Below are 22,789 nucleotides of genomic sequence, written 5' to 3'. Positions count from 1 at the left end.
TCCATTAAATTGCACTCCAGACAACTTCAATCAAACCTTCAAGAGTTAGTTCTGATAGTACTTAACAGAACAGACAAATTATATCAAATGCTTGTACTACATTCTCAGTTCAAAGTTTATTATTAGCCATCTATCCCACTTTCAACAGGAGAATCTGAATGAAAAAACAAAACAATTCCTACTTTTCAAGAGTTGAGAGAATTTTAAAACAAATACTGCTTCCATTCGAGAGAATATTAAAACAAATACTGCTTCCATTCGAGAGAATATTAAAACAAATACTGCTTCCATTCGAGAGAATATTAAAACATATTGCTTCCATTCGAGAGAATATTAAAACATATTGCTTCCATTCGAGAGGATATATGAAAACAAATATTGCTTCCCTTCGAGAGGATATATGAAAACAAATATTGCTTCCCTTCGAGAGAATATTAAAACAAATACTGCTTCCCTTCGAGAGAATATTAAAACAAATACTGCTTCCATTCGAGAGGATATATGAAAACAAATATTGCTTCCCTTCGAGAGAATATTAAAACAAATACTGCTTCCATGCGAGAGAATATTAAAACAAATACTGCTTCCATGCGAGAGAATATTAAAACAAATACTGCTTCCATACGAGAGAATATTAAAACAAATACTGCTTCCATTCGAGAGAATATTAAAACAAATACTGTTTCCATTCAAAATGAAGAATAAGAATTCTTGCACAACATAATAGAAGTATATATATTATGTTTTTTCTCTTCTAGTCACCAGTGATAATAATCAACTGTTTTTTTTTACTTCAACTAAACAAATTCCTGTAAGAAGTATGTTGAAAGTATCAGCATAGATCATTTTCCATTAACAGACCATGTCCATAAATATGTTAAAGATACCAAGTAATTTTAAACCTGGTTTTACTCCATTTCCCAAGTAAACAAACAGACTAAAAGTCAAGTTTGCGCCTGCAATTGATGCAAGTCTAACTGATCCCACAGGTAGTGCAGGACCAGGGCAACTCGTGGCAAAGGTGGAACAAGCTCCGATCACTAATCTTAATATTTACCCTTAATGCCAAAACACATCTCCAAGAAGGGGATATATGATGTTTTGTATTAAAGGCAAGGGGCCACTACCCAGACCGGTTTCGACCTTTATTGAGGTCTCGTCAGTGGGAGCTAGGCTAGAAATACCAAGATCCGGTCTGGGTAGTGGCCCCTTGCCTTTAATACAAAACATCATATATCCCCTTCTTGGAGATGTGTTTTGGCATTAAGGGTAAATATTAAGATTAGTGATCGGAGCTTGTTCCACCTTTGCCACGAGTTGCCCTGGTCCTGCACTACCTGTGGGATCAGTTAGACTTGCATCAATTGCAGGCGCAAACTTGACTTTTAGTCTGTTTGTTTACTTGGGAAATGGAGTAAAACCAGGTTTAAAATTACTTGGTATCTTTAACATATTTATATTTATACCCAAGGTAAAAATACTTCCTAGACCATGTCCATGCATTTCTTAAGTAAACCCTCCATTTTTATTTCTCAAATTTGTGGAAATTCTTAATCCATATTATTCTATACTTTGAATTTACTCCTCCTTTCTACACTACTCTCTCCTTCTGTTCTCCCAGCTGTTATGTTTTGGCATTTCTGTTGCTAATGGTAACAAATACTGTGTGACATCATATGGGTTGTGTCAATCACATTCAGGTTCCTCATTCTGTGCTTGAAGATATATGGCTGTCAACATATGTTTTTGTCTAGAGGTAAATATCTTCTAAAAACTTTACTTAAATATTACTTATTGACACTTTCTTCAGTATTTTCTTGCTCTATGCATCTAAAAATCCTTTATGCAACAAAGAAAATTAGTTTTGGTTTTGGAATTACTCTGCTCCCATGTCAACAACGGTAAGTACTAACGGTCCACATACTGTACATAATTATTAACATTTTCATTAATTCTCAGCCAAAAATATTATTCACAGTTCTTTACAACAGATGTGTACATCATAATAAATATGTATAAATAATTAATGAAATGCATATTTTTAATTGAATAACTAATCAAGAAATAGCATACAGTTCCATATGTACATTCAGAAGTGTAATGCTGTACAAACTCCTCCCTGTGGGGCACCTGTTTGTGGTGGAGGGGGACTTCGGGTGATGGTACTGGCTCTTTTCATTCTTCCTCTTTTTCTTTGCTTTTCTTCCTGTATTCTTCTTTCTATTTCTCCTGAGTTTTTTTACTGTCCTTTCTTCCAGATCATCACTGGGATCCAATGGCCTGCTGCTCTATATTGAGACCCATGCACATCCTTAAAGGGGGGGGGGGATCCTGGTATTCTTGCACTACTTTGGCCTCTGATTTGGCAAGATGGGTGGTCCTGGATGACCCAGCCAGGATCAGTCGGCTAATGTGATTGCCTGCAAGGGTCAACAGCATTGCAGTAAGTCTCACTCCTTGGTCTGGAGTCAGGATCCAGGGCTTGCTATAATGCTGGTATAGCAGTTGGAATTATTGTGATGTTACTCTAGTGCAGTCATTGCTTGCCGGTCATTTTTCGACCATTTGTGGATCCATGGTGAGTGGGGAGCTCTGGCACCAAACCTTAAAACCCTCTTGAGCATGAATTCATCCTCAAATGTTTCATGGGTCCCTAGAAAGGTCTGATAAAGTTCTGATACCATAGACACAGCATTTGGTAACGGAAGTAAAAAACAAAAGATATGTTAACCAGTACAAATGTACCAGTATTTTTGATCATCCACACAACAGGGGCAAAGCCAATAGAGAAAATGTCACCCCTTCTTTATTCAGATGAGTTTAGGACTGGTAGGATCTCCCAAAACTGTTAAGAAATTATGTTCTGGTGATATCCTTATGGAAACATCATGTCAACAACATTCTGAGAAACTGCTGAAAGCAACATCAATGTGTGGAATACTAATCACAGTAGTAATTCATCACTCGTTCATTTCTTGTAAAGGAGTGATATCAAAATGAATCTCTTTGATGTTTTTGATGAAGATATGTGTTCAGAGCTTAAGATCAGGGATTGACAGGTGTTAAGGTGCATCCTGATACATAGGGATGGTCACCTGGTTTCTGACCAATAACATCATGCTCAATTTTTATACACCTAAGCCTCCAGTGTCTGTAAAAGCAAGGTATATCAACTGTCCTGTTAGTTTGTACATCCCTAATCCATTAAGTTGCTTTAAATTGTGACCCAATGTAGAAGTAAAAAGTATGATAACAAATCTTGCTCTGCAAAAAAAGCTAAATGTGTCAGCTGTCAGGGAGATCATCCAGCTTACTCTTGTGCATGTCAGAAGTGGAAAAATGAAAAAGAAATACAAAAAATTAAAACAGAACAAAATATATCATATCAGAATGCAAAAGGGAAGTTAGTCACTACTACACCCGTTCTGAGATCCTCGTATGCTGAGAAGCTAACAATTAAGAAAATGTCAATGGCATTGCAAACTTTGTGTGCTTATTGTCGAAAGTTTTTTTTACCTTGATTCTATTATGTGTTAAAGATACCAAGAAATTATGTACTTGGTTTTAATCCTTGACCCAAGGAAGCAAAACATTGTTTTGCACATGAAATGTATTCATGTCTGAGCTACTTGTACATAATGGGTAATGACTTCACATCACTTGCCTTAGTATGCATCCCATAAAGCAAAGCACACACCCACCCTTTCTTTGTGTCTTTTGTCACAAGGTAGTTTTATTTCACAGTATGATAAGTGATTTTTGAACCACAACAAACTTTTAGCTTTAGATGAAGCCCTGATTCTTCCAAGCCATTCATCAGTATTCAGGGTTCCTGGTATGGAGTTAAAACATTATTTGATGACTCATTCTTGTGTTGCAGGCTATATTGTGGCAACACTTCCATATACCACACTTTAAATTCTTAGAATACCTTCTGTATAGTTCATACCTTGCTTTTGACAGCCACCTACTTTGATCACTAATAAAATGCATCAAGATGACTATTTTTTCAGCAGTCAAGATATGAAGAAAGCAATGTTTATTATCTGGCTGATTTTTCTATAATCATAACAATTTACTTGCCCACTGCTAGGCCAAGTAACTTCAAGGTAGGAGTATAATAAAAAAATTAAAAAAAAATCCACTTTGGTACATTCAGTATAGCCATTCTAATTTTAATAAACATATTGATGGTAGAATTTTAGACTTGCATCATAAAATGAATTAATCTTAGTACATTTTAACTGTATTTAATTAGTTACTAAATGATGCTTTAATTAGGTTGATCAACCAAAAGAGGATGCTATACAGCTAACATACGAAGGGTGGTGTGTCCTCCAGTGTGAAAAGGCAAGTTATATAAATTATGCATACTGAAAGAAATAATTTTAAATCCAGTCTTTGAGAGTGATGCTCTTTAGATATATAAGTAAAGTGACAGGTCTGTAATATCAGTAACTTTTGGTAATAACTATTTTATTATTATTATCTTCAGACCACCATGGAGTCAGACTCATTCTTGGAGGAGGGGGGGGGGGATGCCTCTGTCACACACACACAGCTCATCCTACTATGCCTTAAATATATTTGCATCCTCTGCAATCACCACACTCTCAGGCAGTGCATCCCACTCATTTATCTCTCCTTGCAAAAACAACCTGCTTCTCACTTGGTCACACTCTCCTCATATAGCTTCTAGGGGTAACCTCCTCTCTCTCTCTCCTTCCCCGCAATCTCCCACCATTCTCTGAAAGACTTTGTCCACATTAATCTGATAAAAGCTTCTTCCCAACTTAAGTCTTTATCTTATCACCCCTTTCCCCTTCCTATCAACTGCTCTGTAAATTGCATTTTCTCATCCTATTTTTGTACTCAACATTCCAAAGACTAGAAACTGCCTTAGTTAATTGCCTCTGGATCCTTTCTAGTATCTCTTGATCCTTTTGAAAACCCTATGACCACTCCTAATCAAGGTTTTATACAATGGAGCCATAATTTCCTTATTTCCAGAAGTCAGTGTCCTCTGCATCATTGCCAGAATTTGTTGTGTTGTTCTCACAGTTTTAGCAAGCTACCATATAAATTTTAAGTCTCTATCCACCATCACCTGAGATCTCTTATTTCTTCCACCTCCTATAATATATCCTTGTATCCTATTCCACCTTTCTTTTCCAAATTTGAAAACCTTGCACTTTGCACTATTGAACTGGCAAACTCACTGCGATGCCCATTAACTCAATTTCTTCGTCTTCTTTTAACCTTCCTACTGGTCGAGATGGATGAAATAGTGAGACCAAATTGCACTTCTTATCAATGTTATTCAACGGGTGTTACAGAATCGTATCCAGATTTAGCTGGACATCTATAGATGCCATGGCCATTGGGGGGGGGGGGTTAAAGTCACATCTTCTTTGTGCCTCATAGCCCCTCCCAACTTTGCATCATTTGCAAACAACCGAGTATCCCTCTTCAAACCTTCCCCAATAATATTAACAAGTTAAACAACACTGGCCATAAAACTGACTTTTGAGTCACACTATTGACTCTTCCTGGATATTGCTCCCTACTCACAACCTGCTGTTGGGCACCCAATCTCCAATCCAGTGCACTAACCATTCCAACTCCATCCATTCTAATTTAACTCTCAACTTATCACATGGCACTTTATCCAAAGTCTTTGTATAATCTAAGTATAGGTATCCCTTGCTTAACGCGGCGAAATTAATTGCGACAATCCCTTGATATACATGGCAAGAGTTTTGATTAACGTGCCTTTAACCCTGCGGAGCTCGCAGCTGATCTGACAGATATATGCAAAATGTTTAATATAAATATTCTTACACAATTCAGTGTATAGCTTGGAGGTCATGAGTAGCTGTGCATTCATATGTTACAAATGATATTCCAAACTGTTTTTGGCTGTCAGTTTGGTTTAACACATGTTATGTAAAGGATTGTGATATTTGACAGTAAATTATATCTGAGAGATACCGCGACCTCCGAGGTCAGTATAGTGTGGTTTAGTTGTTCTTTTTTTTATTTTTTTGTTCAATAATTTCTAGATTGTAACTGAAAATAAATAAACCATCATGTATTACTGAAATAGAAAGCCAAAGGCTTATTTATCATACATCTCCTCTAGGAGATGGGCTTTACATTATGGAAAATATTAAGGAAAGTGATCTGGAGCTTACTCCACCTCTGCTACGAGTTGCCCATAAGGTTGCTTATGCTTGCATCCACCGAAACTTTTAGTTTCTATATATTCAGAACGAAACTCTTGTAGTTTCTATATTCGGCTATGAAATAATGTTGGATTCAATATCCACTTAATTTTACCATCATGTATCAAATTTGCAGTGTTTTTTCTTTGTTTTATTGCTTGTTTGCAGAGGTCTGGAGAGTAATTTTTCTTATTATCGTAGAATTTATGTCGATAAGAAAAAAAACTAAAACTGTTCAAATGACTCTTGGTAACTTCTTTTGATAAAAATTTCAGTAAATAATGTAGGTACAAGTATTTATTTAATATTTACTTTGCATTCATTTTTTATCTTTCCTAAAAGAGTACCATTTAAAACGAATTATTAATACAGTAATCGATCATGGACAAATTGTCATTTTTACCATTGATTATTAGATTTGATTAACGTGATTTTGATATACCTGGTAACATCGAGGGATTAATTAACCGCGTTAATTGAGGGATACCTGTATAACACTGTGTATGCATCTTTGTCCAATGAACCTGTCACCTTATTGAAATAAATAAGCAGCTTAGTAAAATATGATGTTCCTTTAGCTTTCCATCAAATGGAATGCTACTGTTTTCAACTCATTTCTTGATTTTGGTCTTCACTAATCTCTCCAACACGTGATACCCAGATTGGCTTATAATTTAAACCTAGAATCTTATCGCCTCCCTTATAAAGCAGTACAAACTTGCCATCCTTCTACTCCTTTGGAACTTGGCCCAATATAAGACTTACATTAACAGTGCCACAGTCTTATTAACATCGTATTTACTCAGCTTCCCACATACCTCCTGCTCATTCACAGTCAGTCCCTCCTTCTCCTCCTCCTTTTCCACTGCACTAGCATTGCGTGTTGTCCCATTCACAAGAATGAAATATCTTTATGAATTGCCCATTTAATATCTCAGCTATATCCTATGCACTGGTTCCTCCTTGTGGAGAACAGGTCCATTGTGTAGGGGACCTCTCAGTGATGGTACCATCCCTTTTCATTCTTCTTTTTTCTTGGTTTTTCTTCCCATATTCTTTTCTACTTCTCCTGAGTCTCTTTTTACTATCCTTTGTTCCAGATCACTATCACTGAGATCCACTGCTATTCTGTCATGTTCATGAACATCTGGAAAGGGGATCCTGGCATTCTTGCACTACTTTGGCAAGACAGGCAGTTCTGGATGGCCTTGCTAGCATCACTTAACCTAGTGGACCTACTAGCAAGGATCAACAGCATTGCGATAAGTCTCTTACCTCAAGGTCCAGGCTTGGGACCCAAGGCTTGCTGTTGTGCTGGTACAGCATCTGGGATAGCCCTGGCATTCTAATCCTGAGCTTAACAGTCAGTGGGCATTCATGTGTGGTTCTGTAGTTGGTGGTGAACTCTGTGACTGAAAAAAAATCTCTTGAACATGAATTCTTCATCCTCAAATGTTTCAGGGGCCCTAACAAGGTCCCAACCAAGTACTGATACTGTAAATATCTACAGCATTTGATAACAGAAGTAAGAAAGAAAAGATGTGGTCTCAGTATAAATGTACTACCGTTTCTCATTATCCATGTAACAGGTAAAAGTGAATAGGGGAAAACATCACCCTTTATTCAAAAAAAGTTTGGAAGGACTGGTAGGATTTTCCAAAACAGTCAAGAAACTACATTCTGGTGATGTTCTTGTATACAAACATCTAGCCAGAAACACTCAGAAAATAAACTTTTCTAGAGGAGTGATATCAGAATGGGATTTCTGTTATGTTTCAGACAAGGAGGTATGTACAGATCTTAAATATCAGGATGTGACAGATATGAGATGCATCCTGATACTGTAGTAGTAGTAGTAGTCACCTGGTTCTGACCACAAACATCAGCCTTACTTTTGATACACCTAAGCCTCCAGTATCTGTAAAAGCATGGTATCTCAACTGTCCTGTTAGGCTGTACATCAATAAGATACTTTAATTATCATAAAACTGTACATGCCCAAACTGCCTGTAATGTGATAATGAAGAGCATGATAAGAAATCTTGCTCTGCAAAGAAAGCTAAATGTGTCAGCTGTCAGGGAGATCATCCAGTTTACTCCCATGCATGCCAGAAGTGGAAGGATGAAAAAGAAATACAAATGATTAAAACAGAACAAAATAAATCATGATAAAAAAAGGAAGTTAGACACCACAACACCTGTCTTGAGATCTTTTTATGTTGAGAATGTGTCAGTTAAGAAAATGCCAATAGCAACTCAAACTCTTTCTATTCCACCATCTTAATGAATTTTACGATGCCTGAATTTTATGATTATGAGTGCATCAGTTGCACAACCTGCAGTCTCACTCCAAAAATAACTCTAAAAATGGTTCCATTCGACGAGAATCCACTTGTCAAAAAAATTATGGTAAGGATATCACTTAAAGATAAACCACTAGTCACACCCACAGAAAAAATGGATACTCCGGTATCTACTGAAAGTAAATTAAACTTTATCAAATGATCCTGACAAATCAGATGATGTACTGAACATTTTTCCAGAAGAAGAAATGGATACTGATGGTCGATACTTCCAAAAATCACTTAATAAATATAAACATGACAAAGGTAAGCCTGCAACCTTTTGGAAATTGGACAAGTCTATAAAGTCAAAATAATAGGAAATTTTTTATAATGGAACTGTTGTGGGTTTTGCCAGAATATCTATATCACGATTCTGCTGTAGGAATGCTGGTCATTCTGTTTTTGGGTGCAGGAAACATTTAAAAACCCAGTGAAGATGCCACTGGGATTTTATTGTTGTTCATAAGGAATAGAACTGGTGATGATCCTGCTCATGGTGGAGTAACTATCCTATTGGGCAATCAATACTTCTTTCCAACATGTCCAATTTACTACTGGTCAGGAGGTATAGCAATTTGTCTATCCATGGAATTTCTTATTAGAGTGTGTTCAATGTATTTACCACCAGTTTATAAATTAAACGAGATGGAACTTGATAATCTTGTATTGCAAGCTGCCTCAGCCCATACTTTTCACTGGTGACTTTAATGTAGATGACACTCTGTGGTGCAGTGCCTTCTCAAATGTATAAGGTTGTATCATTGAGAGAATGCTGGACGAACATGATCTCTTTCTTATTAATAATAGATTCAATATCTTCTTCTTCCATATGTCCACCTGCTTGTATTCTGCAGTAGATCTTAGTCTGTTCCCCTGACATTTTTCAATAGCTCCTGTGGGATGTCAAAGAGAACATGTATGAAAGTGTTGTAATCGATTTCACGGTATGATATGAACACAGATGGATAAGAAAATAACTATTTATTAACTTAGAAGCTAATATTTTGCTGGTATTATATCCAACATCTTCAGAGCACACAACACAAAGTTTGTTACAAAAGCAAGACAACCACAATCCGGTGTAACAGTGGGGCTAGTATAAGTAATTGCAGCATGCAACACAAGACCAAAGTCCTAATATGGTGCCATCTAGGTTAAAAAAAAAAGAAAAAAAGTTCCAAGTTTTGAAATAGTAGTCCAAATAATAGTCTTATGCTGGATATAATACCAGTGAAATATTAGCTTCTAAGTTAATAAATAGTTATTTTCTTATCCATCTGTGTTCATATCATACCGTGAAATCGATTACAACATGTCTGACGAACACATAAGCCTATCCACGCATATAAATATTCTTCATGGAGATAACATCGTACGTAAGGCACGAAAATACGGTAAGTGGAAAGTAAAATTGGCATGGCAACTGAACAGGTTAGTCTTCGTAAAAAGGTGCTGAGATACCAAACTGTATAAAAATTAGGAACAAGTTTCACTCAGCCAAAGCCAGTATTTATAAAAGTATTTATAAAAAAAAAAAAATGCCACAGGTATACGCTACTCGCTGAGAACTTTCAAAAATAAATTCCTCCATCAGTGTACTACGTGATATATTATCTGACATTTTGAACCCGGAGCTATGGGATATCTTGGATAAAATCTCTGACTCGACAGCCGATAAAGAATTCGCTAAAGTTAAAAACCGACACCGGAAAAAATTTGAAATCCTCCAGCAACGCGCTATTACGCAGCGGCCACAATTTCATCAAGATGGCGGCGTTGTGAACCTATCATCGACAACCTTATCCAAAGAGGCCACAAGTGCATTGTCTTGGACGCAATTTTGCCGTTACTCCTAAAGATGTGCCTAAGACCAAAATAATGGCTTCCGTTGAACGTGGGATTTACCACTTGCCTCCAGCTATAGCCAATAATATTAGGTTAGACGTGGCCAATATCCTTATTCATTAATTTAAACCTCCCAAAAATAATATCTCACATAAAGAAATAATAGCTCTAAAAGAACTACGCAATAATAACCACATTACAATAACCAAACCAGACAAAGGAAACGGCACTGTAGTAATGGATACAACAGAATATGAAAGCAAAATGAATGCACTGCTCCAAGACCGGTCTACATATCAAATCATAGATTGAGATTCCACCAACTCACAAAAGAATAAGGTGTGCAAGTTACTGAACAAAGTCACTTCCTGGCCAAAAGAAATTGTCAAAAAACTCAAACCCTTGCACGTTAAAACACCCAGAATATATGGTGCTCCTGAAATACACAAACAAGGTACAACTTTGCATCCTATTGTAGATAGTATAAACAGTCCTACATATAAACTAGCTAAACATTTAGCCAAATTACTAACCACTTACACAAACAATTCTCCCTCTTTTGTTAAAAATTCTACCCACCTAAAAAGTATTTTAGAAAACCACACCACCTTAAATAGTTCAGACCTAATGGTGAGTTTTGATATCACCTCATTATTCACTAATGTACCACTGATTGAAACACTTAACTTACTAAATTCACAATTTTCCCCAGATATATTTCAGCTATTTAAATTCACAGTACAGGCAGGTTATTTTACATGGAAAGGGAAAATATACAAACAATTAGATGGGACAGCTATGGGTTTTCCCCCTTTCTCCCTCCTTAGCCAACTTCTACATAGAACATCTGGAAAAATTAGCTATCAACACAGCCACTCTCAAACCTAGTCTCTGGCTACACTATGTTGATGATGTGTTTGCTATTTGGCCACATGGCCCAGACACATTGAATACATTTTTAGTGCATCTAAAGAGCCAGCACCCTAAAATCCACTTTACAATGGAACTAGAAGCCAATCACTGCCTGCCCTTCCTGGACACACTGATCACACGTCTTCCAGAAGGTTCCTTATCATTTTCAGTTTTTAGAAAACCCACACATACAGGGAGATACTTACACAAACAATCACACCATCACCCTTCTCAACAATATGGTATCTCAAGAACACTAACTCATAGAGCTAGAGCAATCTGTTCCAATGACATTGCTCTCATTGCTGAACTTTCTCACCTATGTCACACCTTTTTAACCAATGGTTATAATCCCCATAAGATAGATAACATACTAAATGCTACCCAAAAATCCCCTCTATCTACCACAGAAGACTACAACAAAACTATCACCATCCCATACATTAAAGGCACATCTGAAAAGATGTCTAGGGTGCTTAACAAACACCAACTACACATAGTATTCACACCTTATGTAAAATTAGCAACTCTCATCTGTTCATCTAAGGACAAATGCACTCCTTTATCACATCCAGGAGTCTATGAAGTGCCTTGTTCTTGCCATCAAGCCTACTACAGACAGACAGGAAGAACTGTGGACATTCGCCTCAGTGAGCACAAAAAATATATCCGACACTTTCACTATGGCAAGTCGGGTCTGGCAGACCATGCTTTGGATACCCCTGCACACAGGATCAATTGGAAAGAAACAAAAATAACACAGAAGCTTCTACAAGTCAGAGAGGTTGTTCCTGGAATCAACAGAAGCCTTAAAACATACTCCAAACCGTCACAAGTATGGCTGTATAAATCTACCAAAGATTTGGGAGACAGTCATCCTAAGACCAAATTAATATTTATTACTTTTATTTTATTTTATTTTTTAAACTTTCTAAGTCTATCGTTTGGACTACTATTTCAAAACTTTGAATTTTTTTTATATCATTTTTTTTAACCTAGATATCGCTATATTACGACTTTAGTCTTGTGTTGCACGCTGCAATTACTTATACTAGCCCCACTGTTACACCGGATTGTGGTTGTCTTGCTTTTGTAACAAACTTTGTGTTGTGTGCTCTGAAGATGCTGGATATAAAACCAGCGAAATATTAGCTTCTAAGTTAATAAATAATTATTTTCTTATCCATCTGTGTTCATATCATACTGTGAAATCGATTACAACATGTCTGACGAACACATAAGCCTATCCACGCGTATGTATGGAAGTGATCATTTTCCTGTTATTTGCACTATGTCAGCACAGGAACCATGATTTACATCTATGTCCATGTGAGAAATGGACCAGACTGACCAGAATACTTTTTCCCATCTTGCAGAATTTAATATGAATCAGTCATTTGAACTCCTATCAACTGATTTAATGTGATTTAGTCATTTGAACACCTATCAATGAAGCTGTGAAGTATGTAACAGATTGTATTGTCCAGGCAGCAACTGCCAGAATTCCAAAAACATCATCTTTATTTCCACTGTATCAGCATTGGTGGAATGGAACCCAGAGTGCCAAGCAGCCCAAAACTATCAAGACTGAGCATGGGGTATATTTCATAGATATCCTATCATATCAAGCTTAATAACTTTTAAATGCACTTGGGTCAAAGCATGTTATGTGAAATGCCACAGTCAGAAACAATCTTCATTGATTAATCAAACAACCAGTGCCAAAATTGTTTGGGTTGAAATCCAGAAAATGAATAGTGGATATACAACAAACTGTCTACTTTGGAACATAATGATGAGTTGTTGCTGTTACAGACACTTCGGGAGAAAATTTTGCCAGAATCTCAGCAACAGCTTCATATCCTCCTGAATTAATTTTTTAAAGTGCAATAAGAGAAACTGTGGCTATTGTTTTCTACCAATGGACTAGAGCCATACAATCAGCCATTCGTTAAGAAGGAACTAAAAGAGAGCGCTTTTACTGTCTCACCTGTGCAGTAGGTTCTGATGACATCTATTATGCGATGGTAAAATATCTTTAATCATCTTCTATAGATGTCCTCTTACTACGTAACAGAATACTTACCGTGGAAGAGTTTCTGGATTCTTGGCATAAGTCAATTTTCATTGCCATGCCAAAACCAGGAAAGGATTCAACACAAGCAAACAGTTATTGACCTGTTGCTGGTCAGAGCAACAGGTCAATAACTGTTTGCTTGTGTTGAATTTGTTTGCTTTGTAAGATATTGGAGAAAATGGTCAATGCTGGACTTCTCTGGTATTTAGAAAGCAGTGGTCTTCTCTCCACTGTACAGTGTGGCTTTCATGCACATCAACCAACTTTAGACCATTTTTTATTTTAGAAACATATACATGATGAATTCCTGAAACAAGAAAATTTAATTTCAGTGTTCTTTGACATGGAAAAAGCTTATGATACATCATGGAGATATGACATATTAAAAAACCTCTGTAATGCAGGTCTTATGGTTCACCTTCTTGTATTTATTAAAAATTTTCTGTCCAGTCACACCTTTCAAGTCCAAGAGAGGATATCATCAAGTATAGAGGGTGTTCCTCAAGACCGTCTTAAGTGTAACACTTTTTGCTTGAAAGTTAACTCAATCACTGAATAGCTTTCTGCCACAATATGGTGACTTCATAATTTGCTGTCACTCTTAATGCAAGCTCACCAAAAATGCTAATTAACATGCACAGAAATATTAAAATGGATTAAAATAAAACAAAAAAATAGTAAAGATTATTATTGTTTATAATCGAACACAAGTTTTTATTTGGAAAATTATATTTAAAAAGTGTAGTTTGCAGGTTTTTTTCCTTCATTTTTTTGCATGCATAATCTTTGTAACATTGAATAGTATTTTGCATTGCTATTGCAAGTTATGTAATAGCTGAAAAAATTGCTAAAAAATCAAAAGTCTTGGATGGCGAGTTTGTGAAAGAGTGTCTCATCGCTTCTGGGGATATTCTGTGCCCAAATAATAAGGAAGTGTTTAAAAAACTGAGTTTGTCTGGGGTAACTGTAGCACGACGACGTGTCGAAGAACTTGCCAATGACATTGAAGGAACTTTAAAAAATGGTAGTCCGAATTTATGTCATATTCACTTGCTTCAGATGGGAGCACAGATGTGAAGGATACAGCACAACTGGCTATCTTTGTCCATGGCAGTGATTGACAATTCAGTGTGACAGAAGAACTGCTAGCGCTTGTACCTATGAAGGGAACGACGAAAGGTACTGACATTCTTGAAGCCGTCAAGAAAACGCTCCGCCTTTTCAACCTAGCTTAACCAACCCCGAGAGTGAGGTAACTGATGGTCCTCCTGTTATTGTGGGAAAGAACGAAGGGGTTGTTGCACTGCTACAGAAAGAACCAGAGCTAGAAGGAAAAGATTTCGCCCATTACCACTGTTTAATCCACCAGGAGAATTTGTGCATGAAAACTATTGGATTTGAGAATCTCATGAAAGTTATTGTGACTGTTGTCAACATTATTAAGGCAAGAGGATAGAATCATCGTCAATTCCAAGAGTTTTTGACCCAAGAGCGCGAAGTGGATCACGGTGATGGTTTATTATAGTGATGTGCATTGGTCGAGCAGAGGGAAGGTTCTTAAAAGAGTCTTTGACTTAAGGAGCGAAATACAGCAGTTCATGCAAACCAAGGGGAATCCATTTGCGGAATTTAACGATCCGAAGTGGATGACAGACTTTGCCTTGGTGACCGACATTTCATTGCATATGAATGACCTAAATACATGACTACAATCCAAAGATCAACTGGCGCACACTCTGTTTTATCACATCAAAGCTTTTGTGGCCAAGCTCAAACTTTGGTAGGCACAACTCACAAAAAAAGACTTGACTCATTTTCAGCTTCTCGCTGAGTCCAACTATTCTTCTCTCGATGAATATGCTACAAAATTAGCATTGTTGCAAAGTGAGTTCGAAGAGCGATTTAGATTTAGTGATTTTCATAACCAACAGTCTTCTTTAGATTTATTTTCAATGCCATTCAGTGTCAATGCTGTCGAAATGCCAGGCTCAGTACAAATGGAGGTGCTTGAACTCCAAAACAACTCTTCTTTAAGAGAAAAATTATTCAATGTGCCCTTGCTTACATTTTACAAAGACTACATTTCTGAGGATGCATTCTCTAATCTTCGCCAGCATGCTTTGATGATGTGCACTTTATTAGGAAGCACATGTGAGCAGTTCTTCTCCAGAATGAAGAATGTGAAGTCCAAGACAAGAACTCGGATTACAGACCAACATCTTGAGAATACTCTGTGCATAACGACTTCCAACATTGATACATACAAACATAAAGCTCATTTCTGCATTTAAAACACTGATAACACTTCTTAGACGTGATTTCTCCATGCTTTCCTCAAGCCATTGCTCTTTCTCTCATTACCCATCCCAAAACCCTCTCTAGACCCCAGTCGTCTCCCCCACATCCCAGGCCATCTCATTCCTTATTTATCTCCTTGTATATTTACTGACTTCCAGTAGCAACCTTTCTCACATTATTTCCCTCATCTATCCACCCTGACTTACCTGTTTTCCTGTTTATCTTGCACTTCTGTTCTGTCATTCTCCTCACTCATGGTACTCATTTCTCCATTCATAAGCACTAATTCAGTCCCTTCTTCCTTACTCTTCCATATCACTTTTACTTGCTCAGATCCAATCCCTGCAGTCGTTACTCTCCCTTCTAAATGACTCACATCAAAATCATTCAAATGTACTCCATCACTCTTAGACAGTTCTATTTATCCTTCAAACTGATCCCACGTGTTCACAAACTGTACTCCTTTCTCCTAGAAAGGAGTGCAATTTGTGAATTTTGTAATATTAAATTTTTTTTTTAGTAATAAACAGTTAAAAATAAAGTTAGTAATACAATTTTTTATTACCAACTTTATTAAAATAAAGAACTTTTATTATTAAAAGACCAGAAGATAAATGATAAAATATACAAAGAGCCAACAAGTTTCACTAGCCACTGTCTAGCATTTTCAAGGCTGAACTGGTGTGAAAACAAATGCATTGTTACATTTCAAATATACACTTTAGTAACTGTTAGGCCATTACATTTGATCATTCTGTTTGAAGGCGTGCATGTGTTCGAAAGCATCAGTCAGATTCCGGTACATGACCACGTGTTGTGTAGTTTTTTGCATATTGTAATTCTGTCGAACTGAGAGAGATGATGAGATTTTTCCATATGTCTTTAAGAATAATACCCTGATTTCTACTTAAATTATTGCCTGTGTGTAGTACCACAGCTGCTTCTTTTAAAGTTCTGTATCTGTAGTCATTCTCGATGTAAGGCATAGAACTGTTTTTCCCATCTATAACGTGATTTGATGTTGAGAAATGATGAGCTAAACCAGATGTGATGATTCTATTATGATTGACATACAGAACTTTAAAAGAAGCAGCTGTGGTACTACCACAGGCAATAATTTAAATAGAAATCAGGATATTATTCTAATATCCTGATTTCTATATTCTTAAAGACATATGGAAAAATCTTATCATCTCTCTCTCAGTTCGACAGAATTACAATATGCAAAAAACTACACAACACGTGGTCATGTACCGGAATCTGACTGAAGCTTTCGAACACATGCGTGCCTTCAAACAGAATGATCAAATGTAACGGCCTAACAGTTACTAAAGTGTATGTTTGAAATGTAACTTAATGCATTTGTTTTTCACACCAGTTCAGCCTTGAAAATGCTAGACAGTGGCTAGTGAAACTTGTTGGCTCTTTGTATATTTTATCATTTATCTTCTGGTCTTTTAATAATAAAAGTTCTTTATTTTAATACATCAGACCAAATATGTACAATTTAAGTTCACCAACTTTATTGTTAAAATTACTTAAAAATTCTTTATGCTTCCTTGTTCCTGATAATGATCAATTCAAGTTCAAGGTTATGGCTTTTCTGCTGACAAATCACTGCATTTCTTTGTCTACTAATGCATCCTGACAGCTGGTTAATGAAAAAAAAATTTCTTTTATTTCAACATCATATGCATCCTTTGATGCAGTGTGTTTAACATTAAAAAGAAACTTCACACCAGTTTTAGATCCAGTTTTAAATGGAAAGTTCTTGATTTCAGATATTTGATTAACAAAAAAAAATCTGTTAATATTTCATAGTGATTTATGATTATTTTTGATCTTGTTAGTTAAATCACATACATATACATAAAGCTGGAAATAACGTGATGGAGTAGAGTAATCATTTTTTATCTGTTTGATTACTTAATCCAGTGGCATTTGTGAATGTAACATCATAGTGTTTATCCAGTGGTGGCTGATGTAAACTACAAAGTCAGATGTGGATCTTGAATGGCAGGTCCTGCTATGGTCATGGATGTTTTGTGAGTGTTTTTTCGTAATAAATAAATTTCATTGCCTAGTGTGAAACCACTATTGGAAGACCTGAAGTGGCTTGGAAAAGTTCCACTTTTGTTTCCTAGAGCAGAGTTTCTGGATTATATAAAAAATAAATAAAAATGTATAAAAATTAAAAAATCTCTTGGTCCACCCACAGTATGAACCTAGTATAAGTATACAGTTTTTCGTAGGTGGGAGTCTCATAAAAATATGTATATGTAATAATTCTGATTTATGTTTTTACATTAAACTATTGCTAATAGAATAGTGCATGACTTTTCATATATCACATTTCATGTTATTTGTTAGTTCTCTCTTCTCATTTCTGGTGGATGATCGTCAAAATAGTTGCTATCTGGGAAATGTAGAATTTATTTTGGATTCCACACATCGTGCTGGATTGATTATTGTACTGAGTATTGATTTTTATGTAGCTTTTCATGTGAGAACATAACCTTACTTGTTGAAAGTTTATTTTTCACTTGGTTAGAGTATAATAAATTTAGTTTAATCCTTTATCCAAGTGTGAACAACGATAAAGGATTAAACTAAATTTATTATAACCTTACTTGGTTCTTTGTAATTATCTGTCTTTGAAGTAAAAATTCTTCTCTTCTAAATTAGGTACTTTAACTGTGGACTTGTTGCTGGAGCAATTTATGTTACACAGGGAGTTAATTATATTTTCTTTTCCTATTATGAGCCATGTAGCTGCAATCTTTTCCCTTAATGGATTTCAAAACTTTGCTTATTTATATTGGAAGATAGAGATATTGGAAGGCTCTGTTATTTTTGAATGAATTTATCAGTAACTGGTGGCACTAGTGTCGCTAGTGAATGTGGCGGTCATGTTGAGCTATGCTAGAAAAAGTGTTTTTAAATTAAAGTATATTGTGGCTTTTTGTCTCAAATTGTACTGCAGTTGTGCTTCAGTTGGATTCAAATGTCCTTCAGTGGTGTTATTGTTGAAACTTTGTTGTATATATTGTGTTTTCGCTGCTGTTTGTTGTACTACTTCAGCATCTAAAGATGGTGTCCAACAAGAGATGTACATCAGCGGCTCGGAGGACTTCTATACGAAAGTCTGGCTCTGCCTTGGATTTTTTGCAGTGGATGCGTTGTGGAAACTGCTATATGTATGCGCTGAAGAATGTGAAGGATTTTTGTCTAAATGAGAAGAATGAAAACGTCGACGTATGTGAGGTGTCAGGATAGACTGGAGCGATTAGGAATGGAAGCAGACATCGGGACCTTAGCGGATGAGCTTCTTCAGGCGTTTGTGAAAATGAAAAGTGACCATCTCCTGCAAGAGGAATTGGAAGTGCTCAGTAAGGAGGTTCTTTCTTGGTCTTTGGTGGAGCGGATAAGGGATCTGCTCTACCAAAAACCAGCCACTTTCCCCTAGACCTACCTGGAGTATACCAGGTCCCTTGCAGCTGTAAACTGTCCTACTATGGCCAAATAGGCAGAACAGCTAATATCAGGATATCCGAACACAAAGACTACATCTTGTTTCACCGATATAGCCATTCTGGACTTGCGGACCATGCTCTGGATACCTGCCACAGAATATGAAGGAAGAAATCCACTTTACTACACCGCAGCAAATATAAATATGAGAGATTGTTCATGGAATCAACCTCAGCTCTCAAAAACTTCCCAAACCTCAACAAATTTGGGTGCATGAGACTGCACCCAAATTTGAGAAGCTTGCATCATGAGAACATCAGCCCAACAGCCAAGACAACCCAATTTATCCCACTAGGGGGCACCTATCCTAGGAACAACTTTAGTTACTCTCTTCAGCTTCATTTGCTCGTTGTTAGTGCCTGCTTGCACGTATCATAGTTTTATGTTCCCATGAAGATGGCAATGTGACTTCCGAAATATAGGAAGTATTGATTAAAGTTTTCTTTTAATTAATATTTAGTATACATTGTAATTTCCTGAAATAATTTAATAGTCATGTGTTACCTATGTATAAGCTTATCAACAAGTACCCCAAAGTTCAGGAAGACCTTCCACAGTGATCTCACCTTAAAACATCAGTGAAGTGCATGCCATGATCATTGCTGATAGACAAATACCAGCCAAAAACATTGCAAAGACTCTGGGGATATCCAGGGAACAAGTTGGAGTGATTATCCACCTGGAGACATGCAGAAGCTCTCAACAAAGAACTCCCCAAATGTTGAATGCCGACCAAAATGGAGAACGTGTGCTGTCATCTCAAGAGATTTTGGGTCATTTTGAGAAACCTGGAGCAAATTTTTTCCCTGCTATTGTGACTGTCAATGAAACACAGCTTCATCACTATGACCCAGAGACCAAACAACAATCAACGAAGTGGAGACACAAAGGTTCTCAACAGCCAAAGAAGTTGCTAATCCAAAAGTAAGCATGGAAGTTCCTTGCCATTGTCTTTTGAGATATGGATGGTGTAATCCTCGCCTAGTACCTCAAAACAGGTGAAATTGTTATAGCAGTAGTTTATTCAACAGTTCTGGAGGAATTGAAGGAGGTACTGAAGGAAGAATGCCATAGGAAACTGAGCAGAAATGTGTTGATTTTGCAGGACAATGCACCTACTCACACTGTTCATGAAACCCAACAGACAATACGCAACTTGGGCTTTCAGTGTGTGTCTCACCCACCCTATTTGTCAGACATGGCCCCATTTGATTATTTCCTATTCCCAAATTTAAAGAAACACTTGAAAGGAACAAAATTTACCACAGATGAAGTCATATCTGCAGCTGAGGACCGGTTTTGTGCAACAAGGGAAAGACTTTTTCCTCAGAGGATTACAAATGATGCAGCAGCATTGTAACAAGTGCACAACATTTTGTGGGGAATATGTAGAATAATATGTAAGTTACATGATTCTACCTCATCTCTTTCATGGTGATTATCACAACTTTTCAGCACATCCTTGTATTTGGATTTCCTCTACAACATTAAGTGAGGGCTTAAAGCAAGCCCTCACATAAGCATCTCTTCAGCATTTATTAGACCCATGTATTTACAAGAACATAGTAATTTTATTACTGCAGATATTTTGACCAGGAACTAAATAGTCATCAGTGCATCACCATAATCACAAGGTGAAGTTACAACAAAGAATGTTAATCCTATTTAATGTTTTAGTTAATCCTTGTGATGATGCTGATGCACTGATGGCCAGATAATTTCTGGTTGAAATATTTTCAGTAATAAAATTACTATATTTTTGTAAATACATGTCTAATAAGCGTTATCATGGCACAAGTTTCATTAAAATTCTACAGTAATGAAAGCGTTTGCTAACTCTATGATGGAACAGCCATCTCACTATTAAATTACCAGAGCTGACAAGAGAAAAAGCTACTGTTGCTATGGTTACCTCTGGATATAATAGAAAAATAGCCTTTCTGTTATGTGATAGATCTACATATCAAGAAATTGACCATAACTCCACATATAGCCAGCTCAAAAAAACTAAACTCACTGCTTGATGAAGTTACCCATCTGGACAGATATACTATAAACAAACTAAAGATTCATTTTGTTCGCATACCCTGCTTTTATGGTTTTCCTAAGATCCACAAGGAAGGCATGCCTCTCTTCCCCAGCATAGATTTTCATCAGTTCTCTTGCTGCATAGCTAAATTTTTATGTTGACTGTTAAATTCTTAAATTGGTAATTCCTGCTCATTCTTAAAAAAAAAAAAAAAAAAAAAAAAAAAAAAAGATTTCCTAGTTAAAGTGAAGAGTGTATCCCTTCAACCCACTCATTGACTTAATAGTTAGTTTCACTAATGAATCCTTATTACCAACATCCCTAAGTCTTCCCTCTAGATATAGTGAAATTATTCAGTGGATATTGTTATCCACTTTGGCTACTTTATTTGCCGAAATAAACCTTACAAACAGATAGAAGGTACCTCAGTGGGATGCCTTCTTTCTCTTGCATATACGAATGTCTATCTGGAACACTTAGAAGGAATCCTTTTGAATATTTGCTGTAGATATTGTGTTCACCTTCTAGCCCCCCATCATGAAGATACCTTATCAGCCTTTCTAGGAAACAATAAACAAGCTACACCCCCAGATAAATTTGACCATGGAAATAGAAGAGGACAGTACGCCTAGATATCTTATTCCTGATCTCCTTCTAGTGAACTAACTACTTCTGTTTATCACAAAACCTGCCATCACTGGTCACTACATACAGCAGCAGCTGCACACTCCCCATTCCAAAAAACTGGAATTATAAAAAATTTTACTCTATCAGGCTCATATCATAAAAAATGACTCACAGGATCTCAAGCTGGAACTTTCCAATGCATTATGCAGTGGCTGAATTGCTTCTCTCAATGGATATATATACAGCATGTTTTTAACTCCTACAAGCCTACTTCCAACAACCCAGAACCAGTACGAAGAGTTCCAGTTCCATATAGGGGTGGAGTACTACTGATAATAGCAGATCAATTGCAGCCAACAATAATAGGAGGTAGTTGGGCAGATGGCAGGTCTTTTGAAACAATCTGGTGTGAGAATCAGGCCAATAGGCAAAATATAAAATAGGTTGCTGCTGTAGGCCGAGGTGTGTGTGTGTCATGGATGATGTAGAAGACATGCATTAGCAGGTTGTATGAGTGCAACTTGAGTAATTATTATGGGGACTTCAACTTCAGAGAGGCAGTGTGGAGGGAGGAAAGATCACATGACAGGAAAGAAATCAAAATTACACGGCTTCTTAGAGATAATTACTTGAAGCAAAATATCATGGAGGGGATTTCAGATATGAGAGTGTCACTGGTTATAGGATCAGAAATCCTTTCCATAACTAAGGTGGCTACATTGCCTCCGATTGGGGAAGTGAACATGTGGTCTCAACTTGGGAGGTAGCAAAATGTGGAAATTCTAGTTAAGAAGGGATATATGTGGAGTTACAAGGCAAGTAATTATGATACACTTAGGAGGCAGCTTGAAACAGTACCATGGCATAAAGATCTGCAAGGGAAGGATGTTCACAGTGCTTT

General features: G+C 36.7%; 1 protein-coding gene across 1 annotated transcript in view; it reads left to right on the top strand.

The window, feature by feature from the left end:
* LOC150102843 (uncharacterized) overlaps positions 1–22,789 on the top strand; it is an 836,492-nt gene that overhangs the window by 134,325 nt on the left and 679,378 nt on the right. The window contains exon 5 of the mRNA XM_090397955.1: positions 4,282–4,350. Within this exon, the coding sequence (XP_090254081.1) occupies positions 4,282–4,350 (69 nt within the window). The remainder of the gene's footprint in view (positions 1–4,281; positions 4,351–22,789) is intronic.

This window comes from Typopeltis vanoorti, chromosome 9, assembly GCF_054136105.1.
Source record: "Typopeltis vanoorti isolate ZY-2024b chromosome 9, IOZ_Tvanoo_1.0, whole genome shotgun sequence".
Classification (NCBI taxonomy): Eukaryota; Metazoa; Arthropoda; class Arachnida; order Uropygi; family Thelyphonidae; genus Typopeltis; species Typopeltis vanoorti.
Note: the sequence above shows the minus strand (reverse complement) of the source record. Positions and strands in the feature narration are given on the sequence as shown.